Below are 17,033 nucleotides of genomic sequence, written 5' to 3' on the forward strand. Positions count from 1 at the left end.
TTGGAGCGGATTCTCCACCACGCGATCTCCGCAAGCCATACTAAAGTGTCTTCAATCAACGCCCATAACTGGCTATTTTGACCACAGTCATCAGGTGTTATCATTCGAAGAACTTGATGGCTATACAATTTATTCAGATTTGCTATATTGACGGATTATTTGACCGCATCTTTAGAATCAGGCCATGTTGCCGTTTGTAGACCGAAACCATTGAAACGCAACAAGCTTGGTGCCTTGAAGAATATCAGCATAGTCGTTTCGTACATCATGGATCCCGCGATGGATGTGGATGCCTCTGGATTGCGAGGCACTAAGCGCCCTGCTGAAGACACAGATGCGACCCCGAAGCCTAAAAGAATCAGAGTCAGTCCACTCGACCCAGCCAGCAGACTATTGAATCGTTCGACTGATCGAGAATGAAAGCCTCTTGATCCCGATGTGGTGAACAAAATCGCTGCCGGGGAGATTATTGTAGCCCCTATGCATGCCCTGAAAGAGCTTATAGAGAATGCAGTCGATGCTGGCTCTACCTCTATTGAGGTTTTAGTCAAAGATGGCGGCCTCAAACTACTACAAATCACCGACAACGGGCATGGCATTGACGTGAGCATCCCTTAAGACATCCAGATCATCCAGGGGTTACTAACGCTGGCGCGCAGCGGGATGACCTCCCCATCCTGTGCGAGAGATTTACGACCTCCAAACTGAAGCAATTCGAAGATCTCTCTTCCATCGGAACTTATGGTTTCCGAGGCGAAGCACTCGCTAGTATCAGCCATATCGCTCATCTCACAGTCACTACCAAAACGGCTGGTTCTAGCTGTGCATGGAGAGCTCACTATAGTGATGGGAAACTCGTCCCTCCTAAACCTGGACAGAGCGCCGCCCCGAAAGCTACAGCGGGCCGTGGTGGCACGCAGATAACAGTGAGTTGAGTTAACTCTAATGACCAAGCACACCCCTGACTGGAGCAGGTTGAGGATCTATTCTATAATGTTCCTACTAGACGTCGAGCCTTTCGATCTGCAAGCGAAGAGTACGCCAAAATCCTCGATGTTGTCGGTCGGTACGCCGTTCACTGCTCTGGGATAGCGTTCTCATGTCGAAAACACGGCGAGTCTGGTGCTGGCATCTCAACACCTGCGGCAGCGAACACTGTGGATCGAATTCGCCAGATTCACGGTAGTGCAGTCGCCAATGAACTTGTTGAATTTCAAATTGAGGATTCAAAGCTCGGTTTTCGCTCCTCGGGCTTGGTCACGAACGCAAACTACCATGTCAAGCGGACAACCATCCTCCTTTTCATCAACCACCGCTCTGTCGAGTCTACTGCGATAAAACGCGCAGTGGAGCAAACGTATTCAAGTTTTCTGCCAAAGGGCGGACACCCCTTTGTGTATATTGACCTGGAAATTGAGCCACAACGCGTTGACGTGAACGTGCACCCAACAAAACGCGAGGTAAACTTCCTTAATGAGGACGAGATTATCGAATGTATCTGCGATGAAATAAGATCCAAACTGGCCCGAGTGGATTCCAGCCGGACCTTTCTTACGCAAACACTTCTTCCTGGTGTCACAACAATCGAGCCGTTGAATCGCAACAATCCGGCCGCTGGTCCGTCAATTGAAGGCGACGGCCAAGTTCCTAGAACACCTGCGCCAACGAAGAAGCCATATGAGCATAGCCTCGTGCGTACGGATTCCAGAGTCCGCAAAATCACATCGATGTTACCTCCTGCGATACAACAAACGCCCTCCGGTCCTGAGGCGGAGCCCGACCCTTCTAAAGTAGTTGACGAGGGATTGCGGTACGAGACTACAGAAAGGGAACCTCTTCGTATTGCCCTGACGTCAGTCAAGAATCTCCGCGCCGCCGTCCGGTCTACCATGCACAACAATCTAACAGAGATGATCGCATCGCATACATACGTGGGGTTGGTCGACGAACGACGGCGCATCGCCGCTATACAGTCAGGAGTGAAGCTCTACCTAGTTGATTACGGTATGGTATGTAGTGAGTTTTTTTACCAGATCGGTCTCACGGATTTCGGCAATTTCGGAATCATCAAACTCGACCCAGCGCCGAAGCTGGTGGATCTGCTTCGAATTGGAGCAGACGCGGAGCAAGAAGCACATCTCGCTGCCGCGGGCCCCGTCTCGAGCCAACAGACAACACAGCCTGAGCAAACAAGCACGGCAGAGGAAAGTGAGATCTTTGCCAATGCACCGGACATAGTCGCAAAAACGCTCATCGACAGACGAGAGATGTTGAACGAGTACTTCTCTCTTCAGATCTCCGCAGAGGGCGACCTTCTCACAATTCCCCTCTTACTCAAAGGCTATCTCCCGTCATTGGGTAAATTGCCACGTTTCCTGCTAAGGCTTGGCCCGTACGTCGACTGGACAAGCGAAGAAGAATGCTTCCGTACGTTCCTGAGAGAGCTTGCGGCTTTCTACACGCCAGAACAACTGCCTCCTCCGCCGCCTGAAGGGTCAAATGCTTCAGACCACAAGGAAAATCCAGAGTCGTCGGAAGAGCAGCAGGAAGATGCGGCTTTGAGGCACCGTCGATTGCAGATAGCTCGGATGCTGGAGCATGTTGTTTTCCCAGCGCTGCGGGCTCGTCTGGTTGCTACCACACGGCTTCTCCGCGGCGTGGTTGAAGTGGCGGATCTCAAAGGTCTATACCGTGTTTTTGAGAGGTGTTAACGCTAGACCTGAAATACAACAGATATCTAACGCCTTCTCAAGAGCTTATGGAGCCCATCTTGGGCAGATTCAGACGCAATCTTCCGGATGATACCCTCTGCAGCCAAAATCTCATTATTGGAACGTGATCCAATTGGGTCAAAAAAGCTTGAGTTTGTGCATCGACGAGGCAACTAGATAAAGATACAAGTGACGGGAAAAGAAATTAAAAGAATTAGATGATCAACGCCCAAGGCGCAAAGCTTGGTATGTAGAATAAACAGTCTTGAAGACAAGGCAGTCATGCAAGAATCCGGTGTGCCTGCTAAATAGAGGCAAGAAAAAAGAACAATGACACACGTATCGTGTATTGACAGGAAACTCATGGCTTCGTCACTTCAAACCCCAAGAACGCCAGAACAATTAAAGAAATCCGTCGCTTATCTCACCATATTCCCATTCATCTCATGCAGTCCGTTTAAATTTGTCATCAAAGCGTAAATCTTCATCACTATCAGAACATCTCAAAATTCTGGTAAGGAATATGCCTAGAAGCAGACCCTGACGGAGATGGACAACTGTTCGCGCAGGTCAAAGGATGCCGCACTTGCGGGTCGGCATCAGGTGTATGTCGTGTTGCAACTATCTCGAGTATGGCTTGTTCATCAATGCAATTTCCCTGGCTATTGAGGCCCATTCGAGTTCTCTTTTGATGGTCTTATTGCGTCTCTGCAGTAGCTGCTCTTCCCACTTAAGAAGCTCATATCTGAGGAATCCTGTTAGCCAGTGATGCGATCATACTGTGAAATGGACCGGGGGGTTGCTTCTGCTGAGTGACTCGAGCTGTAGGAGTGCTTACACAAAACGCAGATGAGGCTGAATGATGACATTGAGTCTTCGGGCACGAACGAAGCAGCTAAAGAGGTAAAAGTCAACAAAGGTCTGTCCTTGTAACAATCCCCTTTTTCACGACCAGGCTAGAGCGTGACTTACTATGCTCTCGGGAATGATAGGTTGAGAGAAGCCATCACTTCGGCAATACAGATTGTGGCTGATCGAGAGACTCCAACTCGGCAATGGACCAACGTGGCTGCTCCATCCTGCTTCCCTTTCCCTGGAAGAATTGACTGGTGAGCCTTATCAAAAACATTCAAGGGAACCAATCAGAACTCACTGATGAATTCCAAGCATCGGTCGAATTCCTGAGTCAATGGGTCTATCCCATTGTCTTGAACCTGAGTTATATGCATCACGTTCTCTGGGCCCATCCGAGCAATGTCAAAATCTCTCCAAGAGACTGACTCTCCAATGCTCAGAATGCGCCGAATTCCGAGAGCCCAGAGCATTTCAGGATTGTTGGCGTGGCCCAAATTGCCAAGATACATATATGGGAGAATTCGACTCGGAAGTGATCCATCGCAGTACCGGAACCATGGCGGATCTGGAACGCTGGAGAGACTCTCCGAGTGCGTCGCAGGACTCTCATGCAAGAGTCTTGTCTGAATGCTGCTCAGAAAAGTGACATCAGACGGGTATGCGAAGAAATTACGCTTCCTGTCGCAGTGAAGTCGCAGCCATGCCTCATGAGCCGGTATACCTTCAGCGAACATCAAGTAAGCGATGACCAATAGTGAAGCTTCAGTATAGCCGTCTGGACAGTGGATAAGAATTCTGCGAGGCTTCCGTCGAAGAGACGTCATGGCAATATCTCCATCAACATCTGTTGGGGATTCCGGCTCTTCTGGGTTCGCTAGATAATAGATCCATCGTATAGTGCTTACGAGGTCGTCTATCTCTCTTGTTTCAGCGGATGGGACGACAAGCGACCCGGAAGACGGGAATTCTAGCCGCAGAGGACTGTCGTCGTCATCCAGCTGCCTATTGAGTTTAGCCAGATATCGAGGGCCAGGGATGCTGGCAAGATCACTTGTCTCAATCAAAAGGTCAAAATCTTCGACATGCGCGGAGTCGCCTGATCCGGATCGCAATATGTAATCTGGCGTCGGCCCTTGCCAGACATTCTTAGAAATCTCAGAAGCTTTGGTCATCTCGCACATTTCCAGCCGCTCCCAGTGAACTGGGGATGTGTTAGACCTATCCCTCCAAAGAAAAACTCAAGAAGGGCTTACAGAAATCGACAACTTGGCCGGTGAGTTGGCCTTGAGAGTTGATAGCAACCAAGCGCGGACAACGGCGTTCAATTTCAGAGAATTCACCTATACGTTCGTTAGCTGCGTTTTGCGGTACATTGCAGTTACCAAGCCGAGAAGGAACTGACTTGAGAGGATGAATGTATGGTAGGATGGGAGTAAGCCATCTGGGTCATTCTTATTTCTCCAACGGTACTGTGCGGTGGCAATTTTCTCAGCAACTTCTAAGAGTTGCTTTCTATTGACACCGTCTTGGCCGTAAACAACAATGTCTGATAGAGTAGCCAACTTTGCGGCTTGTATCTGAAAATTGCGAACAGAGAATCCCTCCTTGGGATCACTTGGGATGAAATCCCAGCCGGACGGTGCAAGAATCTCACTGGGAGACACTGCGCCTTTGAGTCTGGATGTACTAAGATCACCACCGACTTTAACGATCGTGATGCCTCTCCAACATTGGGGAGTCCGGCGAAGAGAACGTCTCCGGTTTGTGAAAAAGCCCAGTTGTAGATGATTTTCCGGGTGAAGTCCATGGAGCCAAGGAAATACCTGGCTGGGGTCTGGCAAGGGTTGAGAAGCCCAATAATCCAAGGCAGCGGCTAAGGTTACAATGTCGATCGAGTATATCGGCGGTGAATTGGTCACACGCGAGAACGTGTCGGGAGGATAGAGAAGCGACGTGACCTTCTTATCGTCTTTGGCCGATTGCACAACAGTCTGCGAAGCTGCTGTCGAAGTTCCCGACGGACACACAGGTAAATGTTTGTTTGGCACCGGCGACGGGGTTCTGGTGAGATTCAGGGATGAGGAGATTCCCGCTGGCGGAGGGGTGGCATGTCGCAGCGTTTGCTGCTGTACCAACACCGTAGCCATATTCAATGACAGCTGTGCAGTTCGAGTGTATATACAAGTCCAAAGTATGTTTCAATCAGTGGAATCGATACAAAGACGCACGGTCGCGGGCGATTAATAGTACATCTGCTGCACAACTTTCGCGACCAAATTCCCAACTTATGTGGATGGTAAGGAATGGATGAATGATGCCTGTGTGAGAGACTTGTTAGCAGATCATCTGACGTAAAGACGAGACAATTGAAGAAATAGACATAAACGCAAGGTGACTTGCGTCCTGCGCTGCTCGGGAAGGGGTGGAAACAAACGAAGAGAAGCGACCTAAAGCATACCCGGTCCTTAATTACTACACTCTGAAGGGCAAATTTGACCGTATCAAAGACAACAATAATAATAGCGAGGAAGGAATACTGATAATTGAATCCAAAGTATTGTCGAGTCGCGTGGATACGATGGCGTGGTGGTGAGAAGGATTCCCCAGTAGTTACTGTATCCCCACTCAGTAGATAGCAATGCGACGGACCCGCTGATAAGGGAGAAGCAGGAACTGGGTGTCACGTCCTTGGCGGGTGCAATGGTAACAATAATTATATGAGAAGATACCGAAGAAGATGTTGAACAGTTGTAGGATGAGCTGGCATATAGAAGATGAGTTGAATCTACCGCTGTCTACTGCATTTTCAAGAATGAAAATAGATTAAACCATAGCCAGAGAGTCATTGCCTGGTGTCTTGGTTTTGTACGCCCAAAGTATGGGGGTGGGGAGGGGTAGTATCCGTGATCTAGTGTACAGTAGTCTCGCACTAGCAATTCCCTGTGGATTAACTGCGGATGGCTCGTGCTTCCACAGTGGGTGTTGCTCTCCCCTCCAACGTCAATCACCAGTCTATTATTCGATCGTTGCCCTTACGGAGTAAGACTGCATGCGACTGCACTACTGATGGCTCTTGATGATTTAACCCTGTTTTCTGGTGACTTTGAGCTCAAATATATGGTCAAAACTAACGTTGTTGGAGGAGCGTCTCTGAGCAAACCCCGTATCACCAAGTATCTACGGGAGTACCATATTCTACGTTGGGCGACTTTCTCCTCTCCCATAAGGCTGACTTGCCGCTTGCAGCCAGAAAATGACATCCATCTTGCTTACACCAGCGCCGACTCTCTCTATTATTGATGCTGTGAAATAACATTCTATACTATCAACCTGAGACTTCTCACTGAATCGAATGGCGTCCAGCCCCGGCCTTTTCTGTGCCCCCCACCATTTCCAAACTCTCACGGCATCCTTGACGCCAACAGTTCTTGGGTAACATCCAATAGGGGCATCAGGAGCGCTTTTTCCCCCCCGGAAGCACTAAGTGTGGTCCAACCAACATCTGTGCAACCTGCCAGAGGGAGGTTTGGAACCTAATTGTCGACCCTCCTGCATGGCCACCAGAAACTCTGTTATCGGATGCCGGACTTTTGATTGGAGTCGGCGCGATTCCCGTATTCCCTTCACATTATTATGCATCGTTGTATCTTCAGTCACTCGTGGATGATCGCAACTCGGACGCCATGGTTCTAGAGTGTGGATGGCCACAACCTGAGGAACGTCCATTGCGACGGAAACTATGACGACAAAATCTCGAGTTCTCTGTCCTCTCGGACATAGTTACCAGGTTTGCTAGGTGCTGCCAGAAAGTTTCACAACGATAAGGTAATGGCCAGGATTATTCCCTGCTGGGCTGCCGTTAGACGATAGTGCAATCGCACCTGCGTCCGAGGTTCTCGAGTGCCGTGTGCCGGATTACCATAGTTTCCGTCCCCTGCTTACTTCTTCTAACGGTCTGATTAAAGCTTCAGCTTTGGAACCTGCAGTTCGCTTGCGCAATATGTACGTTCTGTAGCCTGCAATATTCTGGAACAAGAGCGTCAGTGCCACGCGATCTCGTTCTAAACGCCTGAGCTGAGTGTTTGCTGTTCAACAATCCGATATACAACGCAAGAACTCTGGGTTTACCCCACTCGGAGACTTCAATCCCGGTCTAGCTTACATGTGCTACGTGGATGGATGGACAGGACACAACATTAGGACAGCCTTTCGGCAGCACAGTTCATCGTCTTTTTATAATGCAGAATTGTCAACTATGGTTGTCGGGTTTCGTCTGACAAGCGAGGAGTTGAACACAGAGCATTATGCTTGTCTGGCTCGTGCAACTCTACGTTGTTTCCACTCGCTAGCTTGACCTCCTCGGGTAGAAAGTTATGATGCTGCCTTTGGTCCCAACCTAGCACCGTTAGAAGTTCGCAACCCTATCATGTTAATCTTATCGGGGAACAATTCTCGAGATGGCTATACCATACCCACTGAAAAACAAGCGACATGCGGATAAAGCCAGACGACCAGCACCGGCAAGTTTGTATTGAAAATGCAGTAGTGCTCCGCTGCGATCTGCTGGTTGTATGACGAGCTAGTGCGCGGAACGTGATTTCGTTTGTAGCTTGAAGAGCTAGTATAAGACATCAAATGGACAACTAGACTTGTCCACGCGCAATTCATCACGCAACTATTTCTCAATGTCGCGAACACTTGGCCCCAATTATACTCCGGCGCTGTCTTTCAGTTCTTGCGCGAGCCTCAGCAGATAGAAGCGAGATATGTCAGATGGGAGACCGTCAAAAGACCTCACCATCTTCTGAATGTCAGTTCTGGCTTTCTCATAGGCCTGCAGGTCACGGTTGCCGTAGACGTCTCGACCAGCAGCATATCCTTTGGGCAGGCTGCGGAAGAATACATTGACTGCGACACTGACCCCGCCAGTTGGAGAAGCAGTATGCAGCCACATCGGTGGGATGAATAAAATATCGCCACTGTTCAGCACAGCTTCTTGCGGCGACGTGTGTGGGATTGAGACGACAGAGCCGTCCTTGATATTATGGAAAATATCGATGGTAGAGCTAGAGGCTCCTGGTGGCACTTGCAAGTATTGCACGTCAGTGGGAGGGAAGAGTACCAATCTCCTCTCCCCTCGGATTTGGCATAAGACATTCGCCATCACCTGCGCATAGCGATCAGCCACTCTGAGCTTCCATCCCTCTTGTTTGGTAATTGGACTTACATCGTAATGAAGCCACATAGTAACCGGTCCCGAAATTCTTAACGGAGAGCTGTGGGCATTTTCTGTCACCAATGAGAGTGCCTGGGGGAGTTTAAAGTCATCGTTTAGACCAGGGAAATCCGCGGCAAGGTTGGCAGGAAGCTTGGATGGTTGTTCAGCGGAAATGCTTCGGAGATACTGGCGACCACCCGCATGAACCTCGTCCAAGAAGTCCCCGAAAGTCTTGGTCACATAGGAGAAATTCTTCGCCTGGAAATTCATGTTTTCTGACTGACTCTCATGAACCACGACCTATTTACGAATCCTTAGATGCGGGTCCCGAATTGTCTCGACTCCGTCTTACCTTGCGATCGCTTCCCACAGCATCTGTCAAATATTCCTTCGTCCAGAGCTCGGTGCAAGGTCCAATGTCTGACCCCTCAATGATCACCGGCTTGCCATCGGCCAAGATCTGCTGGAATTGCTCGGAGGTGTCGACTCGTATACGACGAATCGATGAGAGTTTCGAAGCAGTGTTGCAGCCTGCGATTTGTGGAACCTTGGGAGATGCGACTGGTTTCGGAGTATGCGTAGCTTCAGGAACAAGAGTCCAATCGTTCTGGGCTGTAGAGCCGGCCGGCTTCAGAACCCAGCTCCCTTCCGTCCAGAATGTGCCGAACGAGAAGCAAACTGCGCCACCTCCCAGTATCAAAACCTGGTCTGGGTCCATCGCACAGGCCACATGACCGACAAGCAACGGTCTAGGGCCCTGCAATTTAGCCCCGAGTCCTATCGCAGACAGAATTTTGTGGCCCCAGGACGACTCGTTTTCGACGCATTTGAGGAGCTCTCCTACATCAAGCAACATGATTTCACATTCATATGGGACAATCTGTCGAGGAATAATTCCACCGACTATGACCATGCCCCAAGAAGTCCGTGTGACTGTGGATCCAAATCGGTGGATGTACTGACTCAGAGGTGTTTGTTGCAGGTGCTCGGTATGATCGGTCAACTCCAGAAATACAGTACCGTCACTGCGATGGCGTATCTTCCATATCCAAAAGTCTCCAATGATGATTCCGTCGGAGCCAATCCCTCCGAACAAGACGCCTGTGGTCTGGTTGATGCTCTCTAGACAGGCCCCGAATCGAGCAGTAGGTCTTGCACCTTGTATCTCAACTTCCTGCCAACCGTTGCTGTTTGTCTGCCATAACAACCACGTGTCAAAGATAGACCCATCCCTAGATTTCCCGCCGTACACAAGGACCGAGTCCGAAACTGTCTCAAGGGTAATTTTGACCGCGCTGTGTCTGAAGCGAGGAGCTGGGAGACTCTGGGTGGACTGCCACTGCTTTCCCTGTCGCAACCAGCAATCTTGAAATGCGTTCGCTGGTGACGCTCTCCCACCGACGAGCAAGCAGTCACCACCGCTCAGGCTAGTCACCGTGTGACACATTCGAGCAGAGACCTCTCGTGGAGGGAATGGAAGTTGCGAGGTAGTCATACCCTTGCACTTGCTGTAGAGATCTGTCGACACATCGCGAGTCTGGCGGCCTAAACCTGAGTGGTGACCCATAGAAGTTTCACTGTCCGGGATGAGGGCCCCGAACCTCCTCTGCCCGCCTCTCGGGTCGTTACCCGCAAGCAGCACATATTGTGAGGATACATCGGGCTCCTTAGTAAATGCGGGCGGCTTCTGTGACTCCTGAACCAAGGTATGTGGTTTCGTAGAAGCGACGAGCAAGAAGTAGTGCGAGGCAAAGAGTGCAAACTCTTCCCACTCATCGAACGGTTCGACTGTATCGAGCCATGCTCGTAGAGAACTTCCGACAAATTCCTTGTCTGACCAGAGATCCCAGAGACTTCTAGCCTGCGCATGTGCCCAGCCGGCATTTCTAAATCGCTGTTCCTGCTCACTCAGTGAAGGATACTCGTGGATTGAGTACAAGGGCGCTCCGAGTTTGTTGAAGTGCTTCATCATTGTTGAAGCAAAAGGATGATTGGGTCCGTCAGGGAAGAACTGTTCTAATATACAGAACTGAGAATCTGAATACCTTGTTAGCTTGATGGCAATGATGTGGTAGATTGGCGGTATTAACCATTGTTGAGCTTTGAGGCCCAGTCCAACACAGCATTGGCAGACTTGACATCCATATAGGTCAGGGAGACCTCTGCCAGGAACAGAATAGAGCATTCAGACGGGAGAACCTCTGTCTTCAGCACATCATCTAGCTTCTTGAGGTTCTTCAGATCACAACCAATCGCCAAGTATTGCTCGCTGCGGATCTGGATTGGACTTTCATCCGAGAGAAATTCTACATTCTCAAGAAGCCGGGTAATCTCGTCTGTCCTGCGAATGGCCGTCTTCTTATTGACCATCAGCTTTTCGTAGTCGATATCCACGAACCTCGTCGTACTACACAAAGAGCTATCGGTACTCAGGAGTATGAACGGTAATGGATCACTACGATAGACCAACTTAGCATACGACTCACGCGGACATTTCCCCTCCGTCCGACCGGCACAGCGGTAGTTCTACGACTTACAATCCACATCCAAGATTCAATACGAATTTGGGTTTATCCGACGGCTGCTTCATGAACCGCCGAACCGACTCCGCCATAGCATGCATGCGAAGCCAGTATCCACGATTGATCAAAGGCGATCGTCTCGGGGGTTTCTTCACGAAATATCTGAAGAAATGGGGCTTGGGGTAGTATAGTAATTCGACGCTCCGTTTGGACACAATGCTGCTATTATTAGTCTACGTAGAAGAAGTCAGTGGTATGTGCGCGGAGTCGGCTTCAGAACGACTTACTCCCATCACTAGATCGGCTTCTCGTTCGGCCTTGGTGCTGACTCCAGCCGTAGCTGGTTTCTTTGCAGCCCCCATGGTGGATTCAGCGACCAACGAAGGGCAAAAGAAAGAAAACAAAAGTCACAATCAGTAAATTGTGGGATCACTGTTCAGCCATGGAGGGGGCCTTGAGACCAAAAAATTTACCATATTGCGGAGCAAGATGTGGCCCAAGCGCCCAATGCTCGCTTAGCGCGTTTCGCCCAATTGTACAGCGAACCGCGGCAGTGAAAGCAGTTCAGGCGATCCCCCGCGATCCTCCGCGAATGAGAGCTAGTTTCCTGCCAAGTTCCAAAGACACCGCTCTGGTTTGATATGACGACAGTGTCCACAGCTTTTTGAAGGAAGTCTGCTTTTACGTCTGTGTATGAGATCAACTGTGCCAGTGTCTCCTGAGAGACCCGAAATGCAAACCCGGAGCTGTTTGTGACGAACCCGATCTGCTATGAGACCCCGTTGATCTGCTGTTCTATTTTGCCCCTCCTCCATCCTCATATACAATTTCGGAGCGTGATTCAGCGGGGTAGTCTGTCTGTTCTAGTGTCGCCGGTGACTATCAGAGTATACAAGAGGGATATCAGATCGATCAAAAGGACATATCAGGCGGGTTGGTAGCCTACCGGGGTCAAGATGGCAATGAACTTCGTGACCTTCAACCAAGACTACAGCTATCTGGCTGTTGGTAAGCGCCCCTTGGAACTCTTCAGGCGCATGCGCACGCTCTAAGGCTCTGTATTCCCTCCATCAGCCACCTCGAAGGGTTTTCGCATATTCACGACGGACCCTTTCGCGAAGAGTTATGAGACGAAAGAGGGAAATATTGCCATCATCGAGATGTTGTTCTCGACATCTCTTGTTGCGCTCATCCTCTCACCGCGTCGTCTTCAAATCACTAATACTAAGGTTCGTAGTTCATCACTGGACAACTGTACATTCTTGAACTCTTTGTTTCCCGATAGACACAAAGAGACAATCATGCTGTTGATTGCGCTTCTGCTTTTCGGCATATGTTGACGCTTTCTGCTTGGCTATTTGCCTCATATAGCGCCAATCTACGATATGCGAATTAACCTTCCCCACGACCGTGCTGGCGGTCAAATTGAATCGGAAACGACTCGTGATTGTCCTTGAAGATCAGATCTACCTTTACGACATTCAGACGATGAAACTGCTCTACACCATCCAGACGTCGCCCAACCCCAACGGTAAGCGATGTAATCCGCTCTTGCCTTTAGTCGAGCGTTTTCTAATACCAGACAGCGATCTGTGCGCTATCACCGTCCTCTGACAATTGTTACCTCGCATACCCTCTTCCACAAAAGGCGCCGCCTTCTTCGTTCAATCCGCCGTCTCATACTCCTCCGGGAAGTACTCATGTATCGCCGACAAGCGGAGAAGTTCTGATATTCGATACTTTAAAACTGGAAGCCATAAATGTCATTGAAGCTCACCGATCTCCGCTGGCTTGCATCACGCTCAACAGTGATGGCACTCTGCTGGCCACCGCTTCTGACAAGGGAACCATAATCCGCGTCTTCTCCGTTCCTGACGGCCACAAGCTATACCAATTCAGACGCGGTTCGATGCCATCGAGGATTTTCAGCATGTCGTTCAATACCACATCGACCCTGCTCTGCGTCTCCTCTTCTACAGAGACAATACACCTTTTCAAGTTGAGCCATCCAACATCATCTCCAGACGCCTCCCCTTCCTCTCCTGTGGGCCGTGACAGGTCCCTCAGTCAAAGCTCCTCCGGTTATTCTCCTGACCGCGGCGACCTGACGGGAGACGTGGGCTCATCAGATTTCCCCGCCCGGAAACATAATGGAACTCTGATGGGTATGATTAGACGGACCTCGCAAAACGTTGGCAGTACTGTGGCTGCCAAAGTGGGGGGTTACCTTCCGAAAGGAGTCAGCGAAATGTGGGAGCCGACCCGTGATTTTGCTTGGTTCAAACTACCAAAGCCAAACCAAACTTCTGGTGGCAGCGTGAACAATGGCCCTCTCCGCAGCGTGGTTGCTATGAGTAGCAACACACCCCAGGTCATGGTGGTTACCAGCGATGGTAACTTTTATGTCTTCAGCATCGATCTCTCGAAAGGCGGCGAAGGTACGCTGACAAAACAGTACTCGTGAGTTTACCCGTCCAGACATTTCAGACTTCGAACGTGATATTAACTCCTGCTACAGGGTGCTTGAGTCGAACGATCGGCTGGGATACTCTGTAACGGATTACTGAATCTCATTCATTTGATACCACTCTTTTAGCGGCACTTCATCTCTATTTCTCTATACATTGGTTTTTATACATTGATTTTCAAGCGGCGGCTGTCACTCTGTGCTCTTCTTTCTCTTTCTCTTTTTGGCGTCAGATACACTGAAAGCCTTGCGCCAATAAAGGAACAATCCCGGTTTATGACACACTTTTAGCCCTTAGATACTTTACCGATGATTTCATGCACCTCACTACATGATATAGTCCAATTCAGCTCAAGTCGGGCTTCCCACTTGGAGCAGTCGATAGTTATGACTCCCGTAGGTGACTCATACACTCGGAAAGCAACACCTGCGTGATTCTCCTCAATAATGTGGCTCAGTGTATACATCCAACGATACCTAAACGGTCGACCATTTGAGTACCTTGTATAGAAGTCACATGACATAGGGCGGTGCTGAGAATGAAAATTATCTCCGGAAAGATTAGTCGACCATTTTTCCCAATAATACAGATTCACACTGAGGGTTCAAAAAATGAGTTCCTGATCACTAGGTTAACATCATCGCAAGTGCTCACATATTGTTGAGGCAGCCAGCATCTGCCCAAGTGGCAGGACAATATGCATTCCGACGATCCAACAGGGGATCACACTACAGATGAACGTGTCAAGAAGCCTACAAACCACACGCGGGAACCTAAAAGTCGAGCAAAGTGCTCAAATCCCCTCCGAAGAGGCATACATGATTTTGTAACAAGACATATACCCTCAGACGACCTCGCCAAACATGGTCTGTCTTTGGAGAACCTTGAATCAGGCCTTCCGAAACGGTTCACAGTGTATGAACCACTGCTGCTGCTGCCAGTGAACGCACTCAGCGATCCTCCAGCCTGGGGCTCGCTTTATGCAAGCCTAGACAGCCAAAAGCGAAGGCTTCTCTTTGAGTCGATTGCTACGGCATTCGGGCGGATGGGCGTTACACATATTGCCATGAATGCGCCTATCGCGCCTACGAACACGCAGGGAGGAGAGAACAGGATGCGCAGCCCCGCGGGACTGATTCCTCTTTACGGAGACTTTGGCCTGGTGCCGTTTTGGGACGGCGAGAATGCGCAGCCGACGCGAGAAGACTTGCAGCGTGCGTTCTGGGTGCAGACTATGCAGAATCAGGGGATTGTGCAGATTTGGGCCCCGCTGTATACGATGTTTTCTCGGGGGAACATCACAGAGAAGGCCCGGATTCTGGGTCAAGGATCTGTGTTTGAAGGGCTTGATGAAGGTACCCTTCGGGAAGAGATCGACGGCATCAGCGTGGTTGATCTGTATGCGGGGATTGGATATTTTGTCTTCTCGTATCTGAAAAGAGGGGTGAAGAGGGTCTGGGGATGGGAGATCAACGGATGGTCAGTCGAGGGTTTGAGGAGAGGGTGTACAGAGAATGGATGGGGGTGCAAAGTGGTTCAAGTTGGGAATGATGGAACATCGAGTGAATCGATCCCGGATCTGGTTGACAGTCTTCAAGATTCAGACAGGGTGGTCTTGTTCCATGGGGACAACAAATTCGCCGCTCGCGTTATGAGCGAAATCAAAGGGCACATGGAGCGCCGAGATGCATGGAATAGAATTCGACATGTCAACCTAGGTCTCCTTCCTTCTTCCAGGGGTGCTTGGAGTGACGCTTGCGCAATGATCGATCTACAGTTGGGAGGTTGGATACATGTGCATGAGAACGTGGACGTGCAACATATTGATGCGAAGAAGCAGGAAATCATCACTGAGATCGGCAGATTGAGAGCAATAGCCTTCCCAAGTGCTGTTCAGCAGCCTATTGAATGCCGTCATATCGAGCATGTCAAGACATATGCACCAGGCGTTATGCATTGCGTCTTCGACATCAAGTTGCCTCCGTCCGGAGAGGCACCTTCTACGAGACTCGAGCTGAGCCGGGCATCGAAGCAGTCTCCATCCTGAAGTCAGATGATACAGCGAGAGAGTTGCTATCGCACCTCATGGGAATGAAACTGGCTCACCCGTGAGTTCCAAAATGAAGAGTATGCATTTCACCAGCTCATGTCGTGTAACCGACCCGCGGACTCTCTGATAACATGCACATATATACAACACGTCAGATATCAATTTGTACATCTCTATGTCCGTCTGAGAAATTTCTGCGGGATGTTCGCCTCGACAATTGCCATTCGTTCCAGTTGTTCAAGTCTATCCGCGGCATCTTCTTCCTCGTCATGTCTTCGGAAATGCTCGATATCTTCCGGATGGGTGAGATCTTCTAACTTGGCGTCCTCCCCGTGAAATTTCTCGAAATGATGGATTTCATACTCGTATTCAATATCGCCATGGTGTCCAGGACCGAATCCGAGATCGGGTAACCGTTTACCGGCTGAGATGAGACGCATCCAGTTGTCGCGAGTGATAACCCCTGAACTCCCTGTGTCGAAAAGGGCAAACACCTCGCGAAGCGCCTGTTGCTTGCGCTCCTCGGTCACCCCTGAATTTGACTCATCGTCCATGCCATATGTCTTTCGGACTTCATCAGGGGTCCATGCACCGGAGGAATCGTAGTCGTGGAGGGTGAAGAAAGAACCTGCGTCGAAGGAATCGATGTGGTGTTCCTCTGTCGAATGAATTGTCAATGGCGGTTCCCAATGGAATGACGACGATGTAGAGAGCTACCTTGCATATGGCGAGTCGCCCAGTCTGAGGAAGGGTTCTGCTCGCTCGCATGCGATCCATGAGCATTGGCGAAGCTGTTGCTTAAAGCCAGCAGCGCAGTAGCAAGGCCAATGGAGCGGACAAGCATTGTCGACAAAGCTGCTTGAATGACAATTCCAAACACAAGATGTACAAATCCCAGATACTTACAGATCAGAATGTCTCCAGTATCAAAATGGTAAATAATGATAAATGAGACGAGAAACAGAACAATGGCTTGTCCACATCTCCTCAACTACTTGGCTGTTTGCATTGTTTGTATCGGGGCCCTCGCCTTTTTTCCGGGTCGAGAAAGAAATCCGCATACATCGTGCCATCGCCGGGGTCTTGAACTCACCATCGACTATCTTGGCCTGCGCTCTTTTCAGACGCCATTGAGCCGGAGAGACACCTCGATTGACATTGACTCGACCACCGTATGCATTATCTGAATGAGTTCCACTTAGGAATGCC

The 17,033-nt window shown here is 49.8% G+C and overlaps 6 protein-coding genes across 6 annotated transcripts; 3 read left to right on the forward strand and 3 right to left on the reverse strand.

Annotated features, from left to right (window-relative positions):
- Positions 1-267: 267 nt before the first annotated feature.
- NFIA_075580 (mismatch repair ATPase MLH1) lies at positions 268-2,711 on the forward strand (the record flags this gene model as incomplete). The annotated part of the gene is made up of 4 exons (XM_001259524.1): positions 268-363; positions 424-603; positions 660-926; positions 975-2,711. 4 exons carry the CDS (start codon positions 268-270, stop codon positions 2,709-2,711), a joined length of 2,280 nt encoding a protein of 759 aa, XP_001259525.1.
- Positions 2,712-3,853: 1,142 nt separating this feature from the next.
- pps1 (tyrosine/serine/threonine protein phosphatase PPS1) lies at positions 3,854-5,713 on the reverse strand (the record flags this gene model as incomplete). Its single annotated transcript, XM_001259525.1, has 3 exons — positions 3,854-4,767; positions 4,820-4,906; positions 4,969-5,713. 3 exons carry the CDS (start codon positions 5,711-5,713, stop codon positions 3,854-3,856), a joined length of 1,746 nt encoding a protein of 581 aa, XP_001259526.1.
- A 2,561-nt stretch (positions 5,714-8,274) lies between these two features.
- NFIA_075600 (tRNA methyltransferase PPM2) lies at positions 8,275-11,668 on the reverse strand (the record flags this gene model as incomplete). Its single annotated transcript, XM_001259526.1, has 5 exons — positions 8,275-9,084; positions 9,137-10,821; positions 10,875-11,239; positions 11,322-11,539; positions 11,594-11,668. 5 exons carry the CDS (start codon positions 11,666-11,668, stop codon positions 8,275-8,277), a joined length of 3,153 nt encoding a protein of 1,050 aa, XP_001259527.1.
- A 594-nt stretch (positions 11,669-12,262) lies between these two features.
- Positions 12,263-13,873, forward strand: NFIA_075610 (phosphoinositide binding protein ATG18; the record flags this gene model as incomplete). Its single annotated transcript, XM_001259527.1, has 5 exons — positions 12,263-12,314; positions 12,381-12,535; positions 12,678-12,837; positions 12,893-13,766; positions 13,825-13,873. The coding sequence occupies 5 exons, from the start codon at positions 12,263-12,265 to the stop codon at positions 13,871-13,873; spliced, it is 1,290 nt and encodes a 429-aa protein (XP_001259528.1).
- Positions 13,874-14,471: 598 nt separating this feature from the next.
- On the forward strand, positions 14,472-15,821 carry NFIA_075620 (tRNA(Phe) (4-demethylwyosine(37)-C(7)) aminocarboxypropyltransferase; the record flags this gene model as incomplete). Its single annotated transcript, XM_001259528.1, has 1 exon — positions 14,472-15,821. One exon carries the CDS (start codon positions 14,472-14,474, stop codon positions 15,819-15,821), a length of 1,350 nt encoding a protein of 449 aa, XP_001259529.1.
- A 176-nt stretch (positions 15,822-15,997) lies between these two features.
- Positions 15,998-16,668, reverse strand: NFIA_075630 (nucleobindin SSP120; the record flags this gene model as incomplete). Its single annotated transcript, XM_001259529.1, has 2 exons — positions 15,998-16,482; positions 16,542-16,668. 2 exons carry the CDS (start codon positions 16,666-16,668, stop codon positions 15,998-16,000), a joined length of 612 nt encoding a protein of 203 aa, XP_001259530.1.
- Between the last annotated feature and the right edge of the window lie 365 nt (positions 16,669-17,033).

The sequence above is a fragment of the Aspergillus fischeri genome, genomic scaffold (genome assembly GCF_000149645.3).
Source record: "Aspergillus fischeri NRRL 181 1099437636264 genomic scaffold, whole genome shotgun sequence".
In the NCBI taxonomy this organism is placed as follows: domain Eukaryota; kingdom Fungi; phylum Ascomycota; class Eurotiomycetes; order Eurotiales; family Aspergillaceae; genus Aspergillus; species Aspergillus fischeri.